General features: G+C 39.1%; 1 protein-coding gene across 1 annotated transcript in view; it reads left to right on the top strand.

Annotated features, from left to right (window-relative positions):
* Positions 1-13,443, top strand: part of LOC139459168 (uncharacterized) — a 30,166-nt gene extending 16,723 nt beyond the window's left edge. Inside the window, exons 3-14 of the mRNA XM_071240622.1 lie at positions 2,890-3,092; positions 8,365-8,415; positions 8,655-8,713; positions 9,041-9,135; positions 9,805-9,873; positions 10,431-10,600; positions 10,749-10,992; positions 11,154-11,424; positions 11,577-11,753; positions 11,992-12,237; positions 12,366-12,993; positions 13,160-13,443. Coding sequence (XP_071096723.1) covers positions 2,897-3,092; positions 8,365-8,415; positions 8,655-8,713; positions 9,041-9,135; positions 9,805-9,873; positions 10,431-10,600; positions 10,749-10,992; positions 11,154-11,424; positions 11,577-11,753; positions 11,992-12,237; positions 12,366-12,993; positions 13,160-13,377 — 2,424 coding nt within the window. The 5' untranslated portion in view covers positions 2,890-2,896 and the 3' untranslated portion in view covers positions 13,378-13,443. The remainder of the gene's footprint in view (positions 1-2,889; positions 3,093-8,364; positions 8,416-8,654; positions 8,714-9,040; positions 9,136-9,804; positions 9,874-10,430; positions 10,601-10,748; positions 10,993-11,153; positions 11,425-11,576; positions 11,754-11,991; positions 12,238-12,365; positions 12,994-13,159) is intronic.
* Positions 13,444-26,093: the final 12,650 nt, after the last annotated feature.

Here is a 26,093-nt window from a genome sequence, read left to right as displayed (position 1 = left end):
GAGAGATTCTAAAGACAAACTTTATGCCTGAAAAACTGTCTGACTCCTTGGTACAGATGAAATTATCAGTATTTTTCAATGACCTTGGGATACAAATATGCAAAGTCCAGTTTTTTTCTTGTCATCCGCAAAAGTTAAAGATCTCAAGAGTCCTTTTGGTCAGTTGAAAATATTATGTTTTATACCCAAGCACCATAAACAGTCAAATTAAATTAAAGTTGATTTAGGAGTATATTGAGTTTCACTTGTTGTGATATCCAAGATAAATTAGTAACCCAATACTAACCAAAGATAATATTTTTTTTAAACTACCACTTATGTACAATACATAAGGGTCTTAAGAAATATTTATCAGATCGCAGGTCTGGGTTTGGACCTATATAAATTGATTATAGTGAGTATTAATCCCAAGTGTGCGATAGTATCTGAAGCCTTCAAATCTAAATGAATGGGTAACTGAATCTGTACATGGAGAGACCTGTGTTAATGGGAACTTAATGATAGTCAGGAAGGGTAGCTTAGATAAGGGCTACCACCATATGGGTTTCACTTCTTGTACCAACTCCCAACTCAGGGGCTCAGTTACACAGATAGGGTATCAATGTCATCTATTTGTTAGGGTCATGATTAAGGAGGTTTAGATGGCTTCGAATATGGCTAAAGTGCTTTCTGCAAATAAAGGACATTCTGTTCTGTGTAAATCGTAAAACAAGAAAATGCATCGTGAGCCACTGGTACTTTGTTTTGACATTGCTTATGATGGAGTGAACTTTTCAAATTAATAAGACAATGTGAAATTGTGTTTTCAATTTCTTGATAGAGATTAATGTTGATATAAGTTGTGGTAGAAATTTAAAAATGTTTCAACCAAGCCAATAAATGTATGGAAATGAGAATATTTCTTGATAATTGAAAGTTTTCGTATTTCCCTTAAGGATTTGCCTGAAGGTATAAAGGTTGTAGTTATTTCAAAACAATATTTCTCTTTTCTAACAAGTAGCAGATGCTGAGAGTGGTGTGTGTCAGCATTTTGAAAGGGAAAAGTTGTTTCTCTAATAATGACCACAGGGTGAAAATAGCCAGAGTAGTTTAGAAATGCATTAAGGATGAAATTAATTTGAACTTAAAAGATGACCAATAAGTTTAATAAGGCCCAGAGGACAGCAGACATAGTTGTAAGGGTCACAGTATACAACATGTGAAAACTGGGAACGGAACTGAAACAAAACCTGATGCCCCTTTGAGAGCTGATCTGAACCATATTGTAGCAATACGGCTAGAAGCACTTCAGAGAAAGGTTCAGGATAGAAATTGTTAGATGTGGTTGAAAGTTAAGACATTCAAGTTGAAATCATATCATAAAATGGCCAACACCATATAACCTGTCAGCCGGGAGTTTTGTTTAAAGCTGCTTTGAAGTCACTCACCTGTAGAGGGTTTCTTGTTTGTTATTCATCCTTTGGTAACTTGAACTACTGAAGGCAACTGTGGACAGATTCTAGGGCTGTAATAAATCCTTCATTCTACCGACTAATATATGCAACTGATACCCCTTCTAAAACTTCTCTGTCTGAGAGCAGATATTTGTTCAGATAGACCACACATTTTTAAAAGTCTAGCCACCTTGTGATACCAGTTCAATACAAGAAAGAGACAATTCTTCAGCCATAAGCCTATCTATGAGGTAGCCTGATACTTACCTTGTACATAAAGGTTAATTAAAAGATGGTATAGTTACCTAGTTCACACCAAACACAATGGTCATTATGTGATTATATACACCGGCTTCAGCTGGACTTGAAAGAGTTAACTCTGTCAGCGGTGATGTTTGTCACAACACTGGTAACAGGACAAGACAGTACGATAGATTGAGTTAATTAGCATCTTAAAACAACACAGCTGATAGCTGTGGAGTCCAACCAATCATTGGATGTACAGATTAGTGTACAAACAGTGTTGGTTATAGTGGATTAGTGATAATCAGCCTATTGCTCATTGAAAGGATTAATCAACTTTTTTTTGTCCACATGTTGGGACAGGTTGATTACCTGTAACGAGTATCGACTGGCCAGGTAAATAGTACCTGGCCTAGACTTTTCGATTTAATTAGTTCATAGTAATCTTGTTTATGTGATTATTTTAAGAATAGATACACAAGACTATCACCTACATGATAGATTAATCTATGTATTGAACCGAATGCAAACAAGAGTACTGTGGGTCTAGCCTACCTTTTTTAGTTTCAACAAGATGTTTGCTCTAATTGTGAAAGAAAGTTTCCCCAAACTGTTTTGGATAATTAATGGAAAATGGGTTTGGAACAGTTTTGCACCAAAATAAAATGGAACAATTTAAGATTAAAGATAATGTTAGTAGTATTTAGTTTGTATGTCCGTAATAGCATTCATCTAATGGGCATGTATAAAACAGAAAATTGAGAGTTCTTGTCATTCAGTGACTGTTGGATGACAAGGATACTGCATTACGTATTTACACATTTAAATGTATTCATTGAACATCTTACAAATGAGGGACTACAGCTACGACCTTGCTTGTTCTGCAGAAAGGTGTAACACTGACTGGGAGAGAGAGTCTCTCAGGTGAGACTTGACACATATTTGGCTGCAAATCTATAATACATACCACTTTGGGCTATCTCATGGGATGGCGGGGTAGCCTAGTGGTCAAAGTGTTAGCTTATCACACTGAAGGTCCGAGTTTCATTTCCCGCATGGGTACAATGTATGAAGCCCTATTCTGGTGTCCCTTGCGGTGTTATTGGTTGAATATTGCTTAAAGGAGCATAAAATCCGACTCACTCACTGGTGAACTTTCGGTGACTTGATACTATTTAACAATTCTATTGATTTTGTGTATTTTTTTTTCCAGACAGGGAATGGAGAACTGTATGAAGCGCCGTGATCTCTTGTCTGAGGACAGTGATCAAGAAAACTGTGTTGAACGTGGAATCATTAGCCCCTACAAGAAACTCAAGCTGTCCGACTCCCCTTTCCTCCGCAGTGGAGAATGCAAAGTACAATGCACAGCCCCTATTGCTGCCAAGAAAACACACAAAGTCCTTCAAAGTCAAGGTAAATTTTATCTCTGGTTCCTTTCATCTGTATCAACAAACTCACTTGTGTTCTTACCTGTGAAGATCCGGGTTAGAACAGGTCTTCAGCAACCCATGCTTGCCGTAAAAGGCAACTTTGCTTCTCGTAAGAGGCGACTAACAGGATCAGGTGGTCAGGCTCGCTGACTTGGTTGATGCATGTCATCATAACTCAGTTGTGTGGAACGGCGCTCATGTGATCAATCACTGGATTGCCTGGTCCAGACTCGATTTTAGAGACCGTCTTCATACAGCTGGATTATTGCTGAGTCCGGCTTTAAACAACAAACACACAATGTGTGTTCTTCCATTTCCTGATCGACTGAGAAAAGCCATTAAATAAGTGACCGAATTGACGATTCTTAATAACAAAGGCAGAGGTTAAAAGAAGCACCCTTCAAAACCCAAAATAGAGTTATCTCCCCTGATGTCACCGAAGACTTAAATGATAGTCCAATCCACACAACATGCAATATTTAAGCTTAATAATCATAACAACTAGTATGATGTAAACACTGTATTGTATGATTTGAAAGGAAGTTTAAAGCGTACTCAATGCCCCCTACCCTATGGTCACATGACCTCATTAATCATGTGACTCCATCTGTGGGTTATCAGCGTTTGGACCATTGATGCACATCAATCAAACATCACTATCTATAATCTTTACAACTTGTAGTTCCACTGTTTTGACTTTTCGCACCCATAGGAATAACAAATAAAAGAACATTTCTCAACATTGTCAATAATTTTAAGGTTCATTTGTAAAGTTTGAGATAAAAACACCGAATGCTGAACACTGGGATAAGGAAACATACCTGTTGCGTAAGTTGAACAAGATGTGTCAAAGATAAAGCACTGTTGTCTTTGTCCAATAAACTTTGGATGTAAGTTTAGTCTCAGTCATGCCCCCTCATCACTCAAGAGAAGATGGTTAAACTAGAAGGTAATTCCTTGACTGTGTGTGACTATTAATGTTATGTGCATATCATCTTCATATTCTGCAATTATCTCCATAGTAACACATTATTCATTTAACAAGAAAATACTTCTATCTATTGTCATAACTTAACAGGTAACTTATAGTATCAGGTTTTATGTATTTTCTTATGTTAAATCAAATTGAAATGAGAGGTAATTGGAATGTCTTTTCATTTGAATGTAGAAACTTTTGGAGAATCGGTTGAATATTTTTAGGTTACATCATAATCAACAACATGTATGTGATATATTCCCGAACGTCTTTTCACATATCAGGATTTTCAGCATGAGGTAGAATGACATTTATCTGGTTTAGCAAACATACTACCTGTTCTAATTCATGAAAATGAGAGTCTGCCTTGACCAACCATTGTTAAAACATACCTACCTTTCAAACTCTCAGTGGGAAATAACGATACAAATACATCCACATTATGATTCAGGTATGCTAATTACCTGTGTCTAATTACAAGTATTGTACAGGTACTGCTACCTACTAATTAGCACTTATGACCATAATGATCAATATTAAACTATTTATGACAGGCCACTAAAACAATAGCGGGCACATGGCTGTGACATTTGCATGAAGAGGGGTGTGAATGGGCGAGGATGTCATAAAGATATTACCTTACCTGTGTGGAACTTACTAGGGGGCCATGTGTTTGGTGTATATGGGACAGGGATGTAGACAAATATGACCCCCTTCCTGCCATATTACCTAGGTGTGAAAAACATTGTGTCATATTGTTCTTACCTGTAACCAACCAATAGAATTTTACCTTGATAGTACATCATACACAGAGCCTGTATATATTGAGTGTCGACAATTCTGTATCATTCATAGCTGAAATTTTACTTAGTGCTGTGTTAGGGTATTTGGACAAGTACAACAGGAAAAAAACTCAGATATTCATCTCTCAAAAAGCGCTTTTTGCTATTTCTGAATATCATCATGGTATACAACCAACAGGAAATGGAAGGTAAGACCAAAATTTCAACATTCTGTATAAAGGTCTCCATGTTTGTAAATACATAAACATTATTGAAGTGTCAATTACAAATTGCTCTAATTCCAAAATATTGAGTACACTAAACTCTTGATACAATGTAAATGCCGGTTGATTATTTTTCTATATAAATCCTTAACCCAACACCTATTTACTAAGCATGGCCTTGTTTACAAACAGTAAAACTCTAATCTATGACAGCTTCTTGTTTCTCTACTGTGGGTGATCTATTACACTCAAAGTTGAAAGAATAAACAATTTGCTGTTCAGTACACAATGCCCAACATAAATATCTCACCTGTGGTGATGTTCAGGTAAACATGCTGTTGTGTTACCTGTAAGGTAGGGGCAAGGCCAATTAGCAAAGAATCAGTGACACTAATGAGTTATTCCATAACGAGCAAGGTGGTATGCCACTTGAGCTAGGCAGCATGCCTCCAAGTCAAATAAAGTCAATATTTAAACAGTCAGGGTAAAACATGGACACAAATTACAAAAATATTTTGTTTTGAAGTGGAGTATTAATGTTGATAAAGGTTTGAGAGTTCAGTTCTTGGTTTGGAATCGCGGAGACAGCTAGTCTGATAAAGCTATACAGGATGGTAAATGCAGTTGATATAGGTAGGTGTTTATATTATATGACAAGAAGTTTTTTAGAAACTTTGACTCATCATTAAGCAAGTGTAGGTACATTTTCTGAGGCATGTTCTAATATTATTTGTTTGTATCAGAAGCTTTGTTAAATGCTATATTTTATTGTTTTCTATATTTGCTTCATATCAAGGCAGAGCAGTTGACAATCTTAAGCTAATGAAATGTTTCTTAACACATAATGACACAACTATAATATTTTTCTTTAGCTGAAGGTTTATTTTTCAAAATCGATTTCAGTTTCACTTTCCCCGGTGTGTTTTTCAAATTTTGAGAATTAGGTCACGATAAGGATAATACTATCAAGTAATTGCTCCCCTCAAATCATTGCTCAAGTGTGAGGGTCAATAGGTGTGAGATATCTACCCCGAATTATTTATCACTTGGATAATAAATGTGATAAATTAGAAAATCTTCCCAAGGTATTTTCCCTTCAACAAATTATTTTAGGTTTTATTTTATTCTTACATTTTAACTTGCAATGTATCTATTTGAATACTTTCTACTAAGGGGACCTGTGTAGACCCTCATGCCAGTGGCAGGTGCTCTTAAGACTAACAGGTTACTTGAGAGAGTCTAACTGATCTCTGAGTAGAATAAGACGCGTGCGCACCTGTTGGAGGTACCTGGATAACGCATTCTGATTGGTTGAGACTCATGTGACCTAGGACAAGACGTGTGGCATCCCTCACGCCTCACCGATCGCCTTGTGTAGTGACACACGCTCCAACAAAGGGCGGATAATTTAGTCGTAGGACAGGAAAACTTGAAAGCTTATCTTCGCTCTATATAATGCATAGCCAAGATTAAACCTGATGTCTTTTATGAAAGAATATCTAAGGCAGTCATGCTGTGCTGTATTGTAGTATACATGGCATAGGGTGTAAGCAGAAGTTTAAAATTGGTAGTTGGGAGACAGATGGTTTCTAGTGATATGATGAACCTTAGAAAGCTGTATTCAAAAAAGATAAGATGACACATGGCTCAAGTCTGACAGGTTCAATATTCTAAATTGTAATTTGAAATCAAGATGGTATTACTGATCCTCAGGTGTTGGGAAGTTGCAGGTACATCCTGTCCAGACATTACTGATCCTCAAACATTTCAGTTTTATATGAACTTGAAATACATTCACAGATGACAATGATTTCTCATCAGATAATCAGATACACAAGTAGAACTGCGTTTTCAAAATATAATTTATGTGTCAAATATAGTATTAAAAAATATTAGATATTGCATTGAAAAATAGAAATGTCATTAAAGTCATAATACTTCTTTCTAAATCGAACCAGTGTCTTTTGAATATCATTATGTAAATTTAATTAATGTTTAAGAAATGGCAATACAAACAAAAGGCAACCGACAGGGACTTACTTTATGGGAAATTGATAATTTTTTTGAAAACACATGGCCTGTTGGTAATTGTCAGTCTGACAGTGTGAAATATGTGATTACGGATATAGGAAGTGCAGCTAGACTGTTAATGAGTGCAGTGGCACCTGACATGAGACACCAGGCATGCTGCCTTGATTGCAGGATGTTGATTACGTTAACGATCTTAACGAGATGATCACTACTCAGATCTGTGTGAGATGGTTAGAGATGCCAGTACAGACTATTGATGAACAGAACAGGGACAATATTGAAACTTCGTAGAATATGTAATAAATTTAGCAATGGTTTGAAGAAATGTAAAACTGAATGTAATATCTACCATAAAGAAAAAAAGATAAATAGAAAGTAATGGAATGAATATTATATAAATATTTGTTATTAAAAAAAGCAGAAAAAGGTTCATGTGAATTTGTATGGAACCCTTAAATTCAATTCATGATCAAATACTTTAAAAGCAGAAAATGAAAATATATTTCTATTGTTTTATATCAAAAGTATTTATTGTAAGAATAATAAAATAAATTAAGAAAATTTAATTTCATAAATTGTCAAAACTTTTATATAAATAAACTTCAAGGATGTGATTCGTATAAGATATATATGATTTTGTAAAATATATCTAAATTCTTATATAGTTTTCCTATAAAACTGGTTCTCCAGACACTTCCTTGAGTATTATTTTCAACCTGTGCCATATGGCACTGCCAGGTGATTTGCACTATGTCACTGTAAGCCACTAATCACTGACCATGGGGGGCTCATCCCATGTAACAACATGTCAGTGGGTAATTGCAGGTAGGTAATACCTACCTGAGCTACCTGTTTATTGTCAGTAATCAGAGGCACAAGCCCACCCATGGTGTCAGCCATGAGACCCATCTGTCACTGGCTGTACCAACAACCCTGATTGGTTGATTGGCACTACTACTCAGCACAGGATATAACCCCTGACCCCAGCCCACATGGCATTCATTCCCTGCTCTCAGTGCTGTACACATCTAGATTTACTTACATACTTACTTACTTGCATTCAATATGGTTTGGTCAAAAACTGAGGAAACTGACCATCAGAAAACAGTCATGTTAAAAGGTAAAGAAAGTAACAAATGTCAGATACACCTGTAAATAATTACCAACTTCACTATGTTAAAGAAAAACTGTCTTTTTGTTTGCATTTGCCATGTTTTCTTATTTCTGCATTTTATTTTACAGGACAACTGAAGGTATCTGCCTACATGAACTTCGGCCTGTTGACTGTTCACGGTATGTGTTACTAGGACTTCCCAGAATCATCATTTGTGATATATTCTATATATTTATATTCAATGTGTATCATCAAAATATATTTATTCTACTGTAACTTCAATATTATCAATATTATCCAGCATTATTATTTTAAGCATTACTATCCTCTACTATAATTGATAATGTTAATATTTGATATCTGATATTATTTATATTATTGAAATGTATTCTCATGATATTCTTTCTTCTCATTTCAGTCGTTCAAGCTCGTAACCTTTCCTCCAACTGGAAACCACAATGCGACTCATATGTTAAGGTAAATATAACATAATATGTAATAATGTAAATATAGTATAACAGATTTATTATGTAAAGTTTTTTTTATAGAATCAGTTTATCAGAATCAGAATCAGAAACCACAAAAGGTGGTACAAGAGACTCTGAAGCTCATCCTGTGTTGTTTGTTTACACCCAAGCTGTGGTGACATGTGATTTGCCCCATGACACCCACTGAGTTTGTCACACTTAATTAGTAGCTTGGCTTAATGAAGGCCTGACACTGACAACTGAATTCACTTCACCAACAAACAACACAACAATATTTCCTTGCTATGTTTCTAAGTTCACCTATTTGTTGGTTTAGATGTCACTGGTACCCGATGAATCTCGTCGTACTCGCTGCAAGACCCAGGCTGTGTTAGACTCCAACAACCCCACATATGATGACAAGTTCTCCTTGTAAGTATATATATATATATACAATTTGTTTACAAAATGTATTGTATTTGTAAGCTTAAGTAAATACAAATATTATCATATTTTTCTACTTCTGTAAATATTACTATTACCCCACATATGATGACAAGTTCTCCTTGTAAGTATATATATATATACAATTTGTTTACAAAATGTATTTTGTAAGCTGTAAGCTTAAGTAAATACAAATATTATCAAATTTTCTACTTCTGTAAATATTACTAATCTCTACTATTCTTTCTAATCTGAAAAAATAAACAGACATTAGTTTACTTTAGAAACTATTTAGAATATCTACCATCAAAGTAATATGTGTTTTTATATATCTAAAACCATGTCTGCCTAACTAAAAATGAGCTGGCTCCATGACCAAATCACCATCAAATAATCACCTATTGTTAAAGCCATTGTTCTTATCAACATCCCTTTGTTGAACGATTGTCTTGTGTCTCACAAGCATTGTCTGCTACTTGTCTCTTGTCTAGTCAATTTGATCTTTGTCAGACATGGGATGGGTCGTCATTAGGTGTAACATCATTAGTGATACTCACACCTTCAGTTTCAGAAATACCATCACATTAAAAAAAATGTTATTTAAATTTCATGTATTTCAGAAAACTTGTATTTGATTGTTTGTTGATTGTTTTACAGTGAACTCCTTGATGAAGATCAGAACAAGCGTCTCCTGATTTCTCTCTGGCACAAGGACCAAAATAGCAGGTAAGCATCTTAAATAATTTTGAATAATTCATTTAGATCAAAATTGCAATTACAATTTTCATGTACTTGGTAATTTCAATTAGTCCTATAACAGTAACAGTAAGGTCCAGACTGTTCTAGCTGCTTGCACAGGTTGTGATTTCAGCAATGTGATCCCTATTGTATACAAAGATTATCACCCCCTTCCCATCTCCTGTGATGGCATTGTTAGCCAATCGGTAGTGTTGTTACAAGCAATGTTCCTATCCACCAGCCAGGTATGGTAAATGGACTAGCAATCACATCAGTCCAGACATAGTTAGTGCTGTACATTACATCAAAGGTAGATCCTTCGTTCACCTGGGTGTGAATCTGGAATGACCAAGGAACAATATTGGTTGGTGTAATTGATTACCACATTAGGTCCAGCTATATTAGGCCATGGTTGCTAGTAGACCCCAGTATCACTTCCAACTCTTAACACAGTAACATCTCAGCTCTACGATGGCTCCTAAGTCTTCAACTACTGATCTCAACATGAACATCAAGATTTCTAACAATAAGCCTATTCTTTCCAGCTTGAACGAGTTCCTAGGCTGCATGTCCTTTGGGGTGAAGCATCTTGTGAACCCCAACAAGGAAGTGAATGGATGGTACTACCTCCTTACTGAAGAAGTTGGCCGCAAGAAGCACCTGCAAGTCTCATCCAGACCCAAAACTTCAGCAGCCCCCCTTAAGCCAAAGAACAGTAAGTACAATCATAAATCCAAATATTTAAAAAATTTAAAAAAGAAAAGATAATTTATCTAAATTCCATCTTATAGTCTTATATATCTTTCAATTTAAAGTTTGTGAAATATATCAGATTATTATATTTGTACTTGTCTCTTTTCTAGACTACCAGAACATCCCCGTCATCAACAAGGATGTTGTAGGTCTCGAGCCCATCACTGTCAACATGTACCGTGGCAAGAACGGCTATGGTTTCTCCGTCATTGACTCTTTCCCAGTCAAGGTCGGTCGTGTAGATGGTGCATCTCCAGCCGAGATGGGTGGACTGAAGCAAGGGGACTGCATCATCAAGGTCAACGGCCAGAACGTCTCTCGCTCCACCTGTGTCAGCGTTGCCAAGCTTGTCAAGTAAGTAGCAATAGCAATTAAAAAATATTAAATATGACATTATATTACAAAAATAGCAATACTTTTTATAAAGTTATAAATTATGATAATTATAAATTATATTTAATTATCCATTTGTGTGTCTTCTATTCACATTATTAATTTCTCACTTGTTTCTCCAGACGTAGCAGTAGCAAGCTCATCCTTGACGTCCAACGTGAGAAGGAAGTTTCCATCGAGACCTTCGAGAAGTCCCCCTGGAAGCCCAAGGCTCCCATCTATGAGTCCATCCACAACAACTCCACCTACGATCATGACTCCTCCGACGGCGACATCGAGGAAACAAAGGCTGATCAGTGCATCTCTGTCGACCATGCCTTTATGGAAGACTTGGAGGAGGATGACTTCATCGCCACCAGCACCCCACTACCTCTGCTTCTTGGTGGTCATAGGGTAAGCATTCTGACTATGCGATATATAGAATATAACCATATACATAATATATATATATATATAATAAAAATGCAGCAAAAAGTTGAATATGCAAAATGGATAACCACGAAAGAAATGTTCACAATACTTATGATGATTTTTTTGTTTTCCAGACTGCCTACACTGGCCTTGCCGAGCGCCGCAAGCAGGAAGCTGTTCACCGCCTGATGAGTCTTGAGCTTGACTACATCGACTTCATGCATGCTGGTATGCAGCGCTACTCCCGTCCTCTCCGCCACTGCATCCTGTCTGCCCAGCAGCACAAGGCCGTCTTCCAGAACATTGAAAAGGTTAGCGGGCTTGATGTGCTCTGAACTTGTACCAAACGACCTCCATGGCTGCATCAACTGAATTCCAGTGTAGATCTTTTCATAGTAACTCTAATGGCATTGTAGAATATGTCAAGCTCCATTTGTAGATCCATCTGTAATTCTTATTGTGAAAAATGTCAATCCCAATGGTTCCTTAAGAAATAAATGTTTGAATGTTAAAACTGTGTTACTTATTTGTTGACTTTTCTTCCTTCAGCTGGTGACCATCTCGGAGTACCACATCAAACAGATGCAGGATAACCAGCCCTCCATGTACTCGGACACCGATGACGACTCCCAGTCCTCCGAGTCAGGCCACTTCCTTACTTCCATGGGACTAATCTACCAGTCCAAGGTCCACATGCTCTGCCAAGCCTATGAGATATACGCACACGGTCTTTCTGATGCCAATGGTGTCCTCTCAGACCTCAAGAGGAATGAAGATTTCATCCGATTTGTCAAGGTATGTATATTTATTGATAAGAAGAAAAAAAAGATTACAAAATTTAATATCAGTAACATTTTCTCTTAAGTCAAAAACATGATGTTGCCATTTCTCATTAGCTAACGGTCCCTCTTTCCTTTTTTCAGAATCCCCAACTTCTCTCTGGTCAGCCCAGCATCTCCGCATTTATCTACCGTCCCATCCAGCACGTAAAGGAGCTGTACCAGGTCCTCCAAGACATCTTTGCCAACACCCGCAGCGACTCCCACGACCACATCACGCTCCAGCAGGTCGTTGACGGCATGCAGGCTTGTGTCAACAACATCACCAACTGCAGCAGCGCCCGTGTCTCCAGCTGGTCCTCACTAACCTCCTCCAAGAGCAAACCCAGCAGCGTTGACAGTGGCAGCATGAAGTCCTCCAGCTCCTCTGGCAGCTCTTCCTCCTCCCACAAGAAGAGCGCTGGCTCCTCCATCCCCAGCTCCTACTCCATGAACACCATCCGCTCCTCCGTCGACTCAGAGGTCATGAGGATCCAGGACAGACTCGTGTTCTCCAAGAACGTTCCTGTGTTCCAGCTGTGCCAGGAGGAACGCCACCTTATCTACCAGGGTGATGCCTTCAAGTGGGCGGGGCGACAGTGGACCAAGGTGCACATGCTCATGTTTTCGGATGTTCTTCTCCAGGTGGAAGAAGAACATGACTACCTCCGTGTCCTTGAAGAGCCCCTCTTCCTCCGTGACATCTGTGGAATTGAAGCTCAGAGGAAGCATGGTATGTATTAATTTCTGTGAAAATCCACTTCTTCAATAATTTTAATCATTTTGATTTGTTAAATAAACTCATGAAATACAAATATTTCCAATAATACAAAATTAAATTAAATTGTGGTATTCTTTTATTGTCTTCCTTTACTTATAAATCTATTCTCTCCTTCCAGCAACTGAATTCATCCTCCACACATGCCCCAAGTCTCCCTGTACCGGAATCCCAATCCAACAGAAAATGGTTCTCAGAGCCCCCACAACAGAGGACAAGTGTGTCTGGAAGTCCCTCATCGAGCAGCGTGTGTACTCCGTCCGCGGCTCCCTCCACACCTTCAGCAGCAGCAGCGGCCACATCGACGAGATCTCCGCCCGTTCCAGCATCATCATCTAAGTGTTGTGTTCCTATGCCGACTACATACAGAATGATGGATAGACTGGATTATGTGTGTCATCTTCCAAAGACTTTGTTTGGATGTGTTTATAGTGCTCTGACAATGTGGGGACAACTGATCTGAAGTGTGATCCAAGTGCAATCTTTGTATAGTGAATTATTGTACATAGAAAACCATCAGCAATTGTCAATAGCAACTCTTTATCCTGCGTTGCATTGTTACAGATACCTGCATGCACCACAACTACACAACTTCCTGTTCTTGCTATCCCATGTTGCGATATTGCTGTCCGATGGTTAAGTGCTATGTTTGTAGAAATGTCTCCGCTTTGTCATCTTGTCCATTTGTACATAGTCCGCTGTGCTGTAATCTATCATTCGTATTTATGTCTGTATAGTAATACAATAAATCGCAAATCAAAACAATTCCTTTTTTTGTGCTGTTTGATGACTGAAGGATAACTGTATTTAGCTGCAGCAAATGGAGTTGTTGATGAGGCAACACCACCTGTCTAAGGCGATCTGAAGAATTATGTCCCTCACAGACCCGTGCTTGTGGGTATCACCAAAGTGGTAAACATGTCAGCTTTCCTTAGGGCTTTCCTCCTACTGTCTGTAAAATGGTGTTAAACTCAACTCACCCTGGTGTCACCTGCATTTACTGGAATATTGCTGAAAGCAAATACTCATTCACACTTTATTAGTAAAGACAATTTCCACTGTTGGATGCATATGTCTTTAGATTCATGTTGCTATCAGGATATTCTTAAGGAAAACCCATCCCAGTATTTTGTTGCAGCAATTAGAAAGTCTAGATAGGACAACAGTAAAAACACCGTCATTTGAGGAATTAGGAATCGCATAAGGGGATCCAATAAATATATCCTATCTAACAAACTAATATGAGCAAGTTTGTTTTATCAGACAGTTTCATAGGAACTGTCAATTTATTATATTGATAAATGTATACAATGAAACTAATGTGTTTAAGGTGATCATCTTGAAAGTGTTGAAGATTTAAAGTTTAGTGATGTTTTGGGAGCTCAAGATAGCCCCAATGTGTATTCTATAGATAATCAAAGTAGTTTGATATAAAATATATTAAAATGCGCCAGGGTTTGCAGAAGAATTTGAAACTTCTATTGACCCGTATGGATATTTTTTATATCAAAAGCCACACAGATGAGATTCTATACATCATCCAAAATCCTTCTTCCGACCTATTATTTAATTGTTAAAGGAAATAATCAGTGTCTTCAGTGTAAAAGGTACAGCTAACCAGTTTTAAATACAGCGAGATTAGTGATTCTGGCTTCACAATGTCACGGGATGTGACAATGGCTACCAAAGCATTGTGATGCTATTACTACGAAATATCATATATCACCCAGTGGGAGACAGTTTTGGATAATATATCGGGTTTTTTTTTACCCTTTTAATGAAAATTTCAAATTCTAATTCCGGTTGGAGGGGTGGGGAGGTGTGACAAGTATGTGCGTGTCTTTCTCTCTCGATATGTGTGTATGTTCGCAGTGTAGATGATATCATGTTTATGGCTATTTCTCCTACCCCTTACTTCAACTCTAAAAGAATACTTTAGTTAAAAAAAAAACTTTCAACAACGACCTCCACCGGGGATTATTTCAGGAAAATTCCGTAAGTACACGCTTGGATAAACAAAATAGGGATTGGAATTACACTTATTTCCAATACAAATCGAAATGACCTGCATTTTTTCACCAATAGCTTAACATCGTTACGATGTCTGCTGTACATAGCGCCAGAACAATTTTTCTGTCTAGAGATGTTTGTAACAACATCGTTGATTGGCTTATTACATGCAACAATATCGTCAATTGGCTAACAATGACATCACAGGGCTATCGGCGATAAGTATGATCTACCTGCTCGGAGGGACCACATGATCACAGACAATAGCGATAGGAACGTGCGAAGTCTCACACGCTAAGAATGCATTAATGGACTTCAGTTGACTTCATATATTTAAAGTTATACATCATCGAACTGAAAAAAAGCTTCAGAAGATAAACGATATGAGAAGGGGGGAGGGGGGTAGCTACTGTTTCCACACGATGACAGGATTGACTTACGGATTTCAACTTATTTATTCTCTCAAGTCCACTTTGTCAACTCCGTTTTTCTTGATAGCACAACTTCTAAAATGCCACTCAAGAGAAATTGATGTTTAAGTAGACGCAAGGAAAACAAATAGCTGACCAAGTACATATAGTTGGTTTAGTTTAACGACACTTAGAACAGTATTTCCGTTATTTAATGGCGTGTTAGCTTTACGTGGGGTTTGTTTATTGTTTAACGCCGCACTCGGCAATATGACGGCGGTCTGTAAATAATCGAATCTGTACGCAATTTTGGACACGATGACATTATCAACCAAGTCACCGAGCCTGACTACCCGTTCCATTTAGTCGATATATTAAATGGTCGATATATTAAAGGTATAGAAAATTACTTGTCAGGTTGTTAACACTTAAATCGCCGTGTAATGTCGTGCTGATGGGTCACTGGGCTTTACGTGCATTCATACAGCTCGACTTTTGATTTTAGGGGAATTCCTATGTTTCGTGATACACAAAACAGATCATTGTGGTTCTACGCCGCTTTCAGCAATATTCCAGCAAAAAACGGGGCGCTCGGGTAGCCTAGTGGTTAAAGCGTTCGCTCGTCACGCCGAAAACCCGGGTTCGATTCCCGACATGGGTACAATGTGTGAAGCCCATTTCTGGTGTCCCACGGCGTGATGCTGCTGGAATATTGATAAAATCGGCGTAAAACCATACTCGATCACAATACAAGCATAGGTTGCTGGGGGATTATATCGTTAGCGGGATTACCCACGGGTGATGGAGGAATGCTCGAAGTGAAGACAAGTTTACCGCTTTACCCACGAAGCATAATCAAGGCGAATATGAGATTCGAACCCTCGATTCTAGGTTTCTGTCATATCAAAGGGATGCAAGTCCGCATGGCGAAATGCGATCCCAGGCACCGATCATGTCAATATAAAGACAACTGAAAATGTGGAGTATATTGATTCATGGGTGGAACAGTGTTCTGGTTGTGCAAACAGCAAACCACTTGTCAAGACTGCCAAGAGTAGATTGACGCTGCTTTTGTGCATACGTGTATTGGTGTGAAAAAGAAATTCACACCTCACATTTTCTTTCCCTTTATGCTGTGGTACATATGTGAAAAGGAATGACTGACATGTCACTATAACTTGTATGATGAACACAAATAGTACTGGGAAGAATTTGAATTTCTTTAAGGTTTAATTTTAAAATTCGTCATAAAGCCTTAGGGTGCCCGTGATGACCAATTAAACACCAGAATAAACATTATTATTTAAATGTGTAAGATGTACATATTGTTAACGTGAAATATTAATATTGTATCTGAATAAAGTAATATACTACATGTATTCTTGGCGGCGTTAAACAAAAAAAACCCGTGAAGAAGTATGAAAATTGCCTTTTTATAAAGTGTGTGTGCAACGTCACGATATCAACATGATTATTTATTTTAAAACATCATGGCAAACGAAACTATTTTAAGATCATATTTATTATTTTCAAACGATAAGTTACCAAGCGTCTTATGTGATTTCAGTGAAGCTGTTATCAATGGGTAAAGAACAAATTAGGCAGTTTAAGGGGTCAACTTAGCCGTTTAGTTACCAATTGTACAACAGAGTAAGGTCCATTTAATCGCTGTTTAAATCCCCTTCTACGAACCATTCATCGTAAAATCCTACATGCACGTTAACTAATATTCATTAAACCGTCTGCCGTTCAGATCGCGGGTAATACGACCAAGTCTGTCCAAGACGTACCTTCATCAGGTATAACAGCAGCGGTGATTGGCTAATTGTATGTGAAAACACTACCGATTGGCTAACAATGACATCACAGGCGTAAAGGAAAGGGTGATAATCTCTGTATATGTAGGGTTCAGCCAAATTCCCTGAGACCTAGACGGGACCAACTAGACATTAGCGCTTAGTGGGTTAAAATTACTTTTAAAATGAATTAATTAAGTTGCAAGTGCTATATCGATTGCAATTACCGACCTAGCTGATGCACAGGTATCTGTAGGTCAAAGATGTTTAGAAGACTTTTATATCAAATATTTCAAAGCGTACCTTGGGCCTGTTCTGCTTTTACCATCGGACACCTCCTGGTTGCTACTTGCTAGCATACATACTGAACCAGTAAATTAAGGAATCCTGAATATCTTTTGGGGATATTTACCTTGTAATAACGTACACGTATGCTCTGATCTGTGAGAGTTGAACGGGGACCCTTGCCACGACCAAACGACTCTTGTGCAAACGTTGTTTGATCATGGTTTAAAATGCCTTAATAAAGCTTTCAAAAAGGTTTATGTTAGTCATGTGGAGAACATTTCGAAGTTTGACGGGGAATAAGTCCCGTAGATATTGTCATGGTGGTAATAATGTTTGACACAACTTGTACTTTTGAGGCGCAGTTCTCTATACAATTGTCACATAGGGCACGATTTGTCCTGTAAACAGTGACAACCGTTAAGAATTGTCATCCCGTGAACAAATAATGTTAGGAAACCCTGGACAAAATTACTTTTTTTTTTCATTATTATTGTGTTTCTAAATCCACGGGTCTTTAAGTACACCTCACATTTCAGTTTCACGATATTTACGGGTCGCTCTTGTCTGTCATACAGACCCTGATACAAATATATCCAATACAGCCCATGCAAGTCTATAATGTTTGGCAAGTCCTGATTACCTCAGTATCGGAAAATGAAGAAAGTCTCTGGGCTCCTTTTTATCATATTTTATAACTATAATTTAACAACCGTTTTTTTCTGTAAAATATGTTCATTTCATAGACTAGATGTTAGTCTAGGGTCGCTCAAGTTTGATTTATACACCAGGCCAAACCATCATGTACTGCCTGTGGTCGAAATTATAGCATGACCCATGAACCCATGAACTGAACGCAAGGTTTAAAAGGTAAATGTGTCAATTCCGTGAAAGAATTCCCTAAAATGTCTCACATACTGCTCTAAGTAACTTCCTGTTTATAATCCGTCCTAGTGGTTACGACAGTTGGAGCTATGGCTGTTTGAAACAAAAACGTTTTAAACGGGAAAATGAGAAATGCAGTTTATGTGTAATATTTGTAATCCTATGAATGAGAGGAAACGTTTTAAGATGGTTTGTTTACATTATAGCGACATTTATGCGTCCTGTAGAAGTGTTTAACCATTGTTTGAAAATTGTATCTGAGAGAAAGCTGATAAATGTAATGTGTGTGTTGAACTAAAACCTACAGCGCCACTCTTAATGTCGGCCGAATATTTCCATCAGTGTCCAACTTGCGCGTAGAACTCGATAAGGCCAAATAAATGTGTTTGTTTTACGGATAGGTTCACCTTGTTTTACTGTAAACAAAATGTTGAGTTTGAGTGAGTATAGCCACTAATATCGGATGTAAGTTTCAAAGTCAATAAACATTCGATTTTGCCATGTTCTCACATTCTGTGTCATGATCCAAACAGACAATGTTGGAAGTGAAACCCATGACATAAATTCACACTGTTGTGTTGGTAAGTATAGAATCAGTATAGAATGCGGAGCAGGTTCAAGATAAGTCTGTCATATAGACCCTGAAACAAATATATCGACTACAGCCCACGTAAGTTTATAACAGTGGGCAAAAATCTAGATGACTGCAGTTATAAACATGAAGAGTCTTTGTGCTGCCTTTTGTTATATTTTATTCAGATAATTTAACAACTGTTTTTTTTCTGTAAAATATGTTCATTTCAGATACGATATTTTAGTGTTGTTCAAACTGAAACCACACAAAAAAAATACTTTCATGTCATTATGTTCGAAACAGAGATTGTCACATTACTCACTCGGTGAAAATTCAAAATACGGTAAATACGGTAATAATATACACACGACACAACAGTTGGTAACTCTCAAACCGTCGGGCTATACACGGAGATTACGGTTCGGTCCCGATGTCGTTATAACGACAATACAATCACGAAATCTTTAAAATTTTCATTAATGACAATTTTACTGAGGGACGAATTTGTCCAACAAGAGTGAGGCACAATGAAGGGCTGACAGTTTATTCTGAGGTGCATCTGTGAGTTATTGGGTTAATCATGCTTGGTGCTATCATCTTGTTAATTTGCGAAAGTATCCATAAATCGTCTCTCTTGACACCGACAGCGTTCGGCACATCAATCCATTAACACCCGATTCATCTCTCCAGCACTAGATGTCTGACTGTCATGTGATCCGTTGAATCGCCATTACTTCCAAGTTAACCAAATCAAGTGACATAACTCGTAACGCCACCAGGGGGCACTATAATCGCGTGTTAGCCGACAGATGGCGCTTTGAAGTAATGGTCGATTTGAATCCACTAATATTCATATTCATTGAAGTATATGATTTGATAGATATAATATTCCTTAATGGGAGAAATTCATGTGGGTCGTTGTTCATTTCAAATGATCTCGGTAATGAAATCAGGGAAGAATTGACCATTAGGTATTCTAGTTATTCTTCAACACAACATCCTTTGGGGTGTTTTATAAGTTAATGGTCGATATATTAAAGGTAAAGAAAATTACTTGTCAGGTTGTTAACACTTAAATCGCCGTGTAATGTCGTGCTGATGGGTCACTGGGCTTTACGTGCATTCATACAGCTCGACTTTTGATTTTAGTGGAATTCCTATGTTTCGTGATACACAAAACAGATCATTGTGGTTCTACGCCGCTTTCAGCAATATTCCAGCAAAAAACGGGGGCGCTCGGGTAGCCTAGTGGTTAAAGCGTTCGCTCGTCACGCCGAAAACCCGGTTTTGATTCCCGACATGGGTACAATGTGTGAAGCCCATTTCTGGTGTCCCCCGCCGTGATATTGCTGGAATATTGCTAAAAAGCGGCGTAAAACCATACTCACTCACTCCAGCAAAAACACGGCGGTTGAAACCAGAAATGGACTTCACACATTTTACCGATGTGGCAAATCGAAGTCGGTCCTTCTGTGTGACGAACGAATGCTTTAACCACCAGGCTACCTCATGGCTATCAAATATATATTCAGAATCGCACTTCAGAAAGTGATGCGCACTCACTCACTCACAATCCTCGCACCTTTTACCCACATACAGTTCACTGAGGTTGGAGGGAAACTGATCCGCACCCACCCACAAACCTCACATCCTTTACCCCCATTTAACTCAGGGAGGTGGGGTGGAAACTGATCCGCACCCACCCACAAACCTCACATCCTTTACCCCCATTGAACTCAGGGAGGTCGGGTGGAGACTGATCCGCACCCACCGACAAACCTCACATCCTTTACCCCAATTTAACTCAGGGAGGTGGGGTGGAAACTGATCCGCACCCACCCACAAACCTCACATCCTTTTCCCCCATTTAACTCAGGGAGGTGTGGTGTAAACTGATCCGCACCCACTCACAAACCTCACATCCTCTACCCCCATTTAACTCAGGGAGGTCGGGTGGAAACTGATCCGCACCCGCCCACAAACCTCACATCCTTTACCCCAATTTAACTCAGGGAGGTGTGGTGGAAACTGATCTGCACCCACCGACAAACCTCTCACCCTTTACCCATCACTGAGTATATAAGAAGGCCAAAGTTTCATATCAATTATTTGTTATATTGATGCATATCATAATTAAAATGGTTTTCACACGGGGAGGTGTGTGTGGACAACACAGTAGTTAAAGTCCTCGCTCTTCACTACCAAGATCCGGGTTCGATTCCCCTCATGGTTCCATTTGTTAAGCCAATGCTTGGCCTCCCCAGCTGTGAATATGATCATAATATTTCTAAACGCTAATTATGTATTGCTGATTGCTGAAAAAACACACCAAAAAACAAAAACCCAACCACTAATTTTCTTGATAATGACGCTGTGCATATCCCTTTTTTGTGTGGTATCATAATAATGTATTGTCACGAGTTGTCTACCTTACAAATATCTCGTTTGCACGAACTGCACGTGCAGCACCCTAACATGTTCTGTTTGATGAAATGACGATGATTTCAATGAACAAGATCCCGTGTAATGATGGGGAAAGATTTACACCGAAATGTATAATTAACACTCATGCAAATAAAGCGTTAATTTGCATGTTAAAAAAAAAATCGGAAACGGTAATCTGTACGTTATCTAAGAATGTCTTATAATATGCGTAAGAAACGTAACTAGTTTTCGGTTGCGCAGGTGTAGGCCTTAATTTTACCCTTGTAAAGATACACAATGAATTGTTAATTTGACACTTGAAGAGTCTCTCTGTTCCTTGAATTTGAGAAGCATTAAATTGAAGTGAATCAAATAAACGCCTTTCTATTTTCCCCTCTTTAAATACGTGTCACCAAATACAGATTAAACAGCAATTGTTGTTTATTCTGTTGTTTATTCTGGTGTTTACTTTCCTCGCCCTCGTCCGTCATTACTCACTGATGATTCGCGCCCCAGGAGGAACAAAATGAAGCAATTCGAGCATTGAAATCCAAATCAAAATCTCGTGTAGTTTAATTGGACTTAATGTAGTAATTGCTACGTTGTCTTCTATCGGCCATTGTTCCTCGAATCTCGTGTCAGAAGAGTCTAAAGATTTCTCCACCCCCAGTCCGCACCCCGGGGGATTCCGACGTCCGTGAAATTGTCTCCCCTTTGTTTGAGGGGGATCAGGGCGAGCTGGTCCGGGGGACAGGATGGTATCTCCCCCTCGGCGCATCAACTCAACCCCAAGGGCTTGTATCACACACGAACACACTCCCGTGAGTGAGCGCAACATAACATACCAAGGGAAGTAACTGCTATGAGCTTGAATATTATTATTACGTCACCATGGTGATGTAGGAGGCACGCGAGGGTCATTAGTCGCGTCCAGAATGGCGGGATGTTCTACTATGACGTCATTGAGCTACCATCACGTTGAATCTGACACCAGTTGCAATGAAGAGAATGTATAGAGGAGTGTCACTTGCTGACAATCACGAGTGTAACCTTTGCATCTTCGCAAAGTTTCGGTCGCCATTTTGAAATTTGTGAAGGACAGTATTTATTTAACATTGTCACAAATACATAACGACGTTTACAGCAAATCGCAAAACACCAAATTATACTCGTGACATATACCAGTTCAAGAATTACTTAGACTTTTCAATGTCCACTGCAAAGAATCCAAATTAACGCTCAAATGATTTTCCAGAAATATCTGGATACAAGATCGCCATACGATTCAGGATACCCAGTGCCGTAGCCAGCCATGGGGTGGACAGTTATATTTGAATCAAGTTTGGGAACAAAACTCCATACTTTTCATGTTAAGGGCCTGTGTGCCGTTGGAAAAAGCGATCTTAGCGCTAAGGTGACCGTAAATCCCATACCTTAACACAGATTTACGACAGTTGTACCACTTCGGCACCCTTATCTCCGCCCGTCATTAGAATGGTTGGTTGGTTTGTTGTTTAACGCCGAACTCAGCAATATTCCAGCTATATGACCGCGGTCTGTAAAAAACCGAGTCGGGACCAGACAATCCAGTGACTGATATCATGATCATCGATCCACGTAATTGGGATACGATGACATGCATCAACCAAGTCAGCGAGCCTGACCACCCGATCCCGTTAGTCGCCTCTTACGACAAGCATAGTCGCCTTTTACGGCAAGCATGGGTTGCTGAAGACCAATTCTACCCCGAATCTTCACGCATTAATGTCGTGGCACAATTCATCGTTCGTTACCACCCTGGATTGTGACAGTGGCGATTATTTATAAACTCTATCAACTGTATGTTGAACATGGGAAACAACTCACATATCTTTATACATCGTATAACAAATCTTCACGTGGTACACATTTCATAAGTGTCATTTTAAGGAGTGATTTACTTCCTTTTCGCCGTGATATTGGTGGAATATTGCTAAAAGCGGCGTAACACCATACTCACTCCTTTTCGCGACTGTGGTTGTCTGCTAACTTTATAAAGTATCTACATATAAACGGTTATTATGAATTTAAAATCAAACTAACAAAAACTCAGTTTCACATATGCCACAAATCACAACGTCTGGATCTCATCTGGAAATGAACACCTGGCCGTCGAGCATCGTCCTTGACGGTTGGTTGAACTGAGGGAGACTTGCACCAAGTCTAGCATTGTAAGATGTAAGACATACACTGCCGGAAAGTATACGCTTCAAAATTGGATTTGACCAAAATATTACAAACGTTATAAAAACATTACCAGGATGAAAGAGTCGCCGAAAAACTGCAATCTGTGATACCCGTATCAAATACCTCACCATTGAATACCATCTTGTTTGTCTCACCATCAGGGGCGGTCGGGTAGCCTAGTGGTTAAAGCGTTCGCTCGTCACGCCGAAGACCCGGGCTCGATTCCCGACATGGGTACAATGTGTGAAGCCCATTTCTGGTGCCCCCCGCCGTGATATTGCTGGAATATTGCTAAAAGCATACTCACTCACTCATGTTTTCACCATCAAACATGGGAGTATTCTTTCTTTTGCCCAGAAGTATATATGCGTGTGATAGTCCCTTGTTTCCCCCGCCGTGGAGACACCGGGCCAGAACAGACTCTCAGCAACCAACAAGTCTGTGGACTGGAGCTGAGTTGATACAGTATGTGACTGACTGATCGCGTGTCATCGTACCCCGACGGTGGTAGTCGTTGTTCATGTTATCAACAGCTGGTTTGTCTGGTCCAGACTCGAACACTTCTAACTGCGGCTTTATACTCACAGATCAATTCTCCTAAAATTGTCCACCGTTTTCATCAATCAAGACAACTGAATGTCAGCTGTAAATGATATAGACTATGCTTGTAGTAAGAGGAGACTAACGAGACCGGGTGGTCAGGCTTGCTGACTTGGTTGATGCATGTCATCGATCCCCCATTGCGTGGATCGATGCTCATGATATCAATTACTGGATAGTGTGGTCCAGACTCGGTTATTTACAGACCGTCGTCATATAGTTGGAATTGCTGAGTGCGGCGTTAAACAACAAACCGACAACAATATAAACACAGCCCTTCTTTGTTGACCTGGTTAAAGTGGTTAAAGCGTTCGCTCATCAAGCCGAAGACCCGGGTTCGATTCCCGACATGGGTACAATGTGTGAAGCCCATTTTTGGTGTCCCCCTCCGTGATATTGCTGGAATATTGCTAAAACCGGCGTAAAACCACTCATTCACTCACTCATAAAGCTGGAATATTGCTGAGTGCGGCGTTAAACAACAAACCAACCAACCAACCCTCTCGTGAACAGTGCAGGGGAACTGTATCTGATCCATTACTGCTAACAGTGAGTGAGTGAGTGAGTTGGGTTTAACGCCGCTTTAACCAGTATTCCAGTTATATCGCGGCGTGTCAGCTTGATGTGAGAGGAAAGCCTGAAGTGATGCAGGTCTCAGACGTTTATCACTTCGGTGAAACCCACGAGCACGGGTATGGTGCTGACAAACCTAGAAACATAATCGGGGCGAACCGGGATTCGAACCCACAATCATAGGTTACTGGCGTGCCCAAGGGACGCAACTCTGCACAGCGAATCGGGGCGCCTTAGACGACTGGGCCACCCTTGCCCCCCATTACTCCTTACACATATGGGCAGGGTATGTATAGAAACTGGCTTCCACAATTCAACCACATTGTAACCTCCCTGTCCCGGGAATTCCGCTGTAACCATGTCTGCTAGCACTGCCTGGAATGTCTGTCTATAGGCACACAGGAATCCTTACCTACACGTTACCCAGAAACGCGTAATCTAGAACTGTGTCACTGGGTACGCTACCGTGTGACCATCAGGCCTTAGTTGTATTCTTGTTTACCGTAAACATCTAATTATACTGATACTGTTCAGTTGAAGAGAGGGCTGTCGGGTAGTAGAGTTGGTTAAAGCGTTCGCTCGTCACGCCGAACACCCGGCTTCGATTTCCGACATGGGTACAACGCGTGAAGCCCATTTCTGGTGTCCCCGCCGTGATATTGCTGGAATACAGTAAACTACGGTTATAACGAACTCGAACGGACTACTAATTTTAGTTCGTAATAACCGTAGTTCGCGTTATAAGCACATATACAGCATTTATACAACACATGGTAGGGACTAAAAATAAGTTCGTTATATCGGTCAGTTCGTTATAAGCCTGTTCGTTATAAACGTAGTTTACTGTATTGCTAAAAGCGGCGTACAACTATACTCACTCACTCGGTTAAGCGAGGTTAAGTGGGAACGGGAGAGTGAGAGCCCAATGTGCAGAAAAAATGTGGCATGTTAACACCAATATCTTTTTTTCACCGCACCTCATATTGTATAAATATTAATAATAAACAATATAACAGTTATAGGTCATGGCGTAATCAGCAACATTACAACTTATATTTGATTTGACCAACAAGGTACAAACGTTATCCAAACATTTGCCGAAATTACTTGCCGATACACTGCAAACCTTAGGTCCAATACATTACTATGATACTCGTATGACATACATCACATTCAATATGACAATGATATGTAGCTTTATTTTAACATGCAAACATTAAATCAAGGTATCATCGTTTATCACAAGCACAGAATTTGCTGCATTGCGAAAAA

Source organism: Haliotis cracherodii, unplaced genomic scaffold (assembly GCF_022045235.1).
Source record: "Haliotis cracherodii isolate W230 unplaced genomic scaffold, xgHalCrac1.p SCAF_13, whole genome shotgun sequence".
Classification (NCBI taxonomy): Eukaryota; Metazoa; Mollusca; class Gastropoda; order Lepetellida; family Haliotidae; genus Haliotis; species Haliotis cracherodii.
The sequence above is the reverse complement of the archived record's forward strand: the minus strand, read 5'-3'. Positions and strand labels throughout refer to the sequence as shown.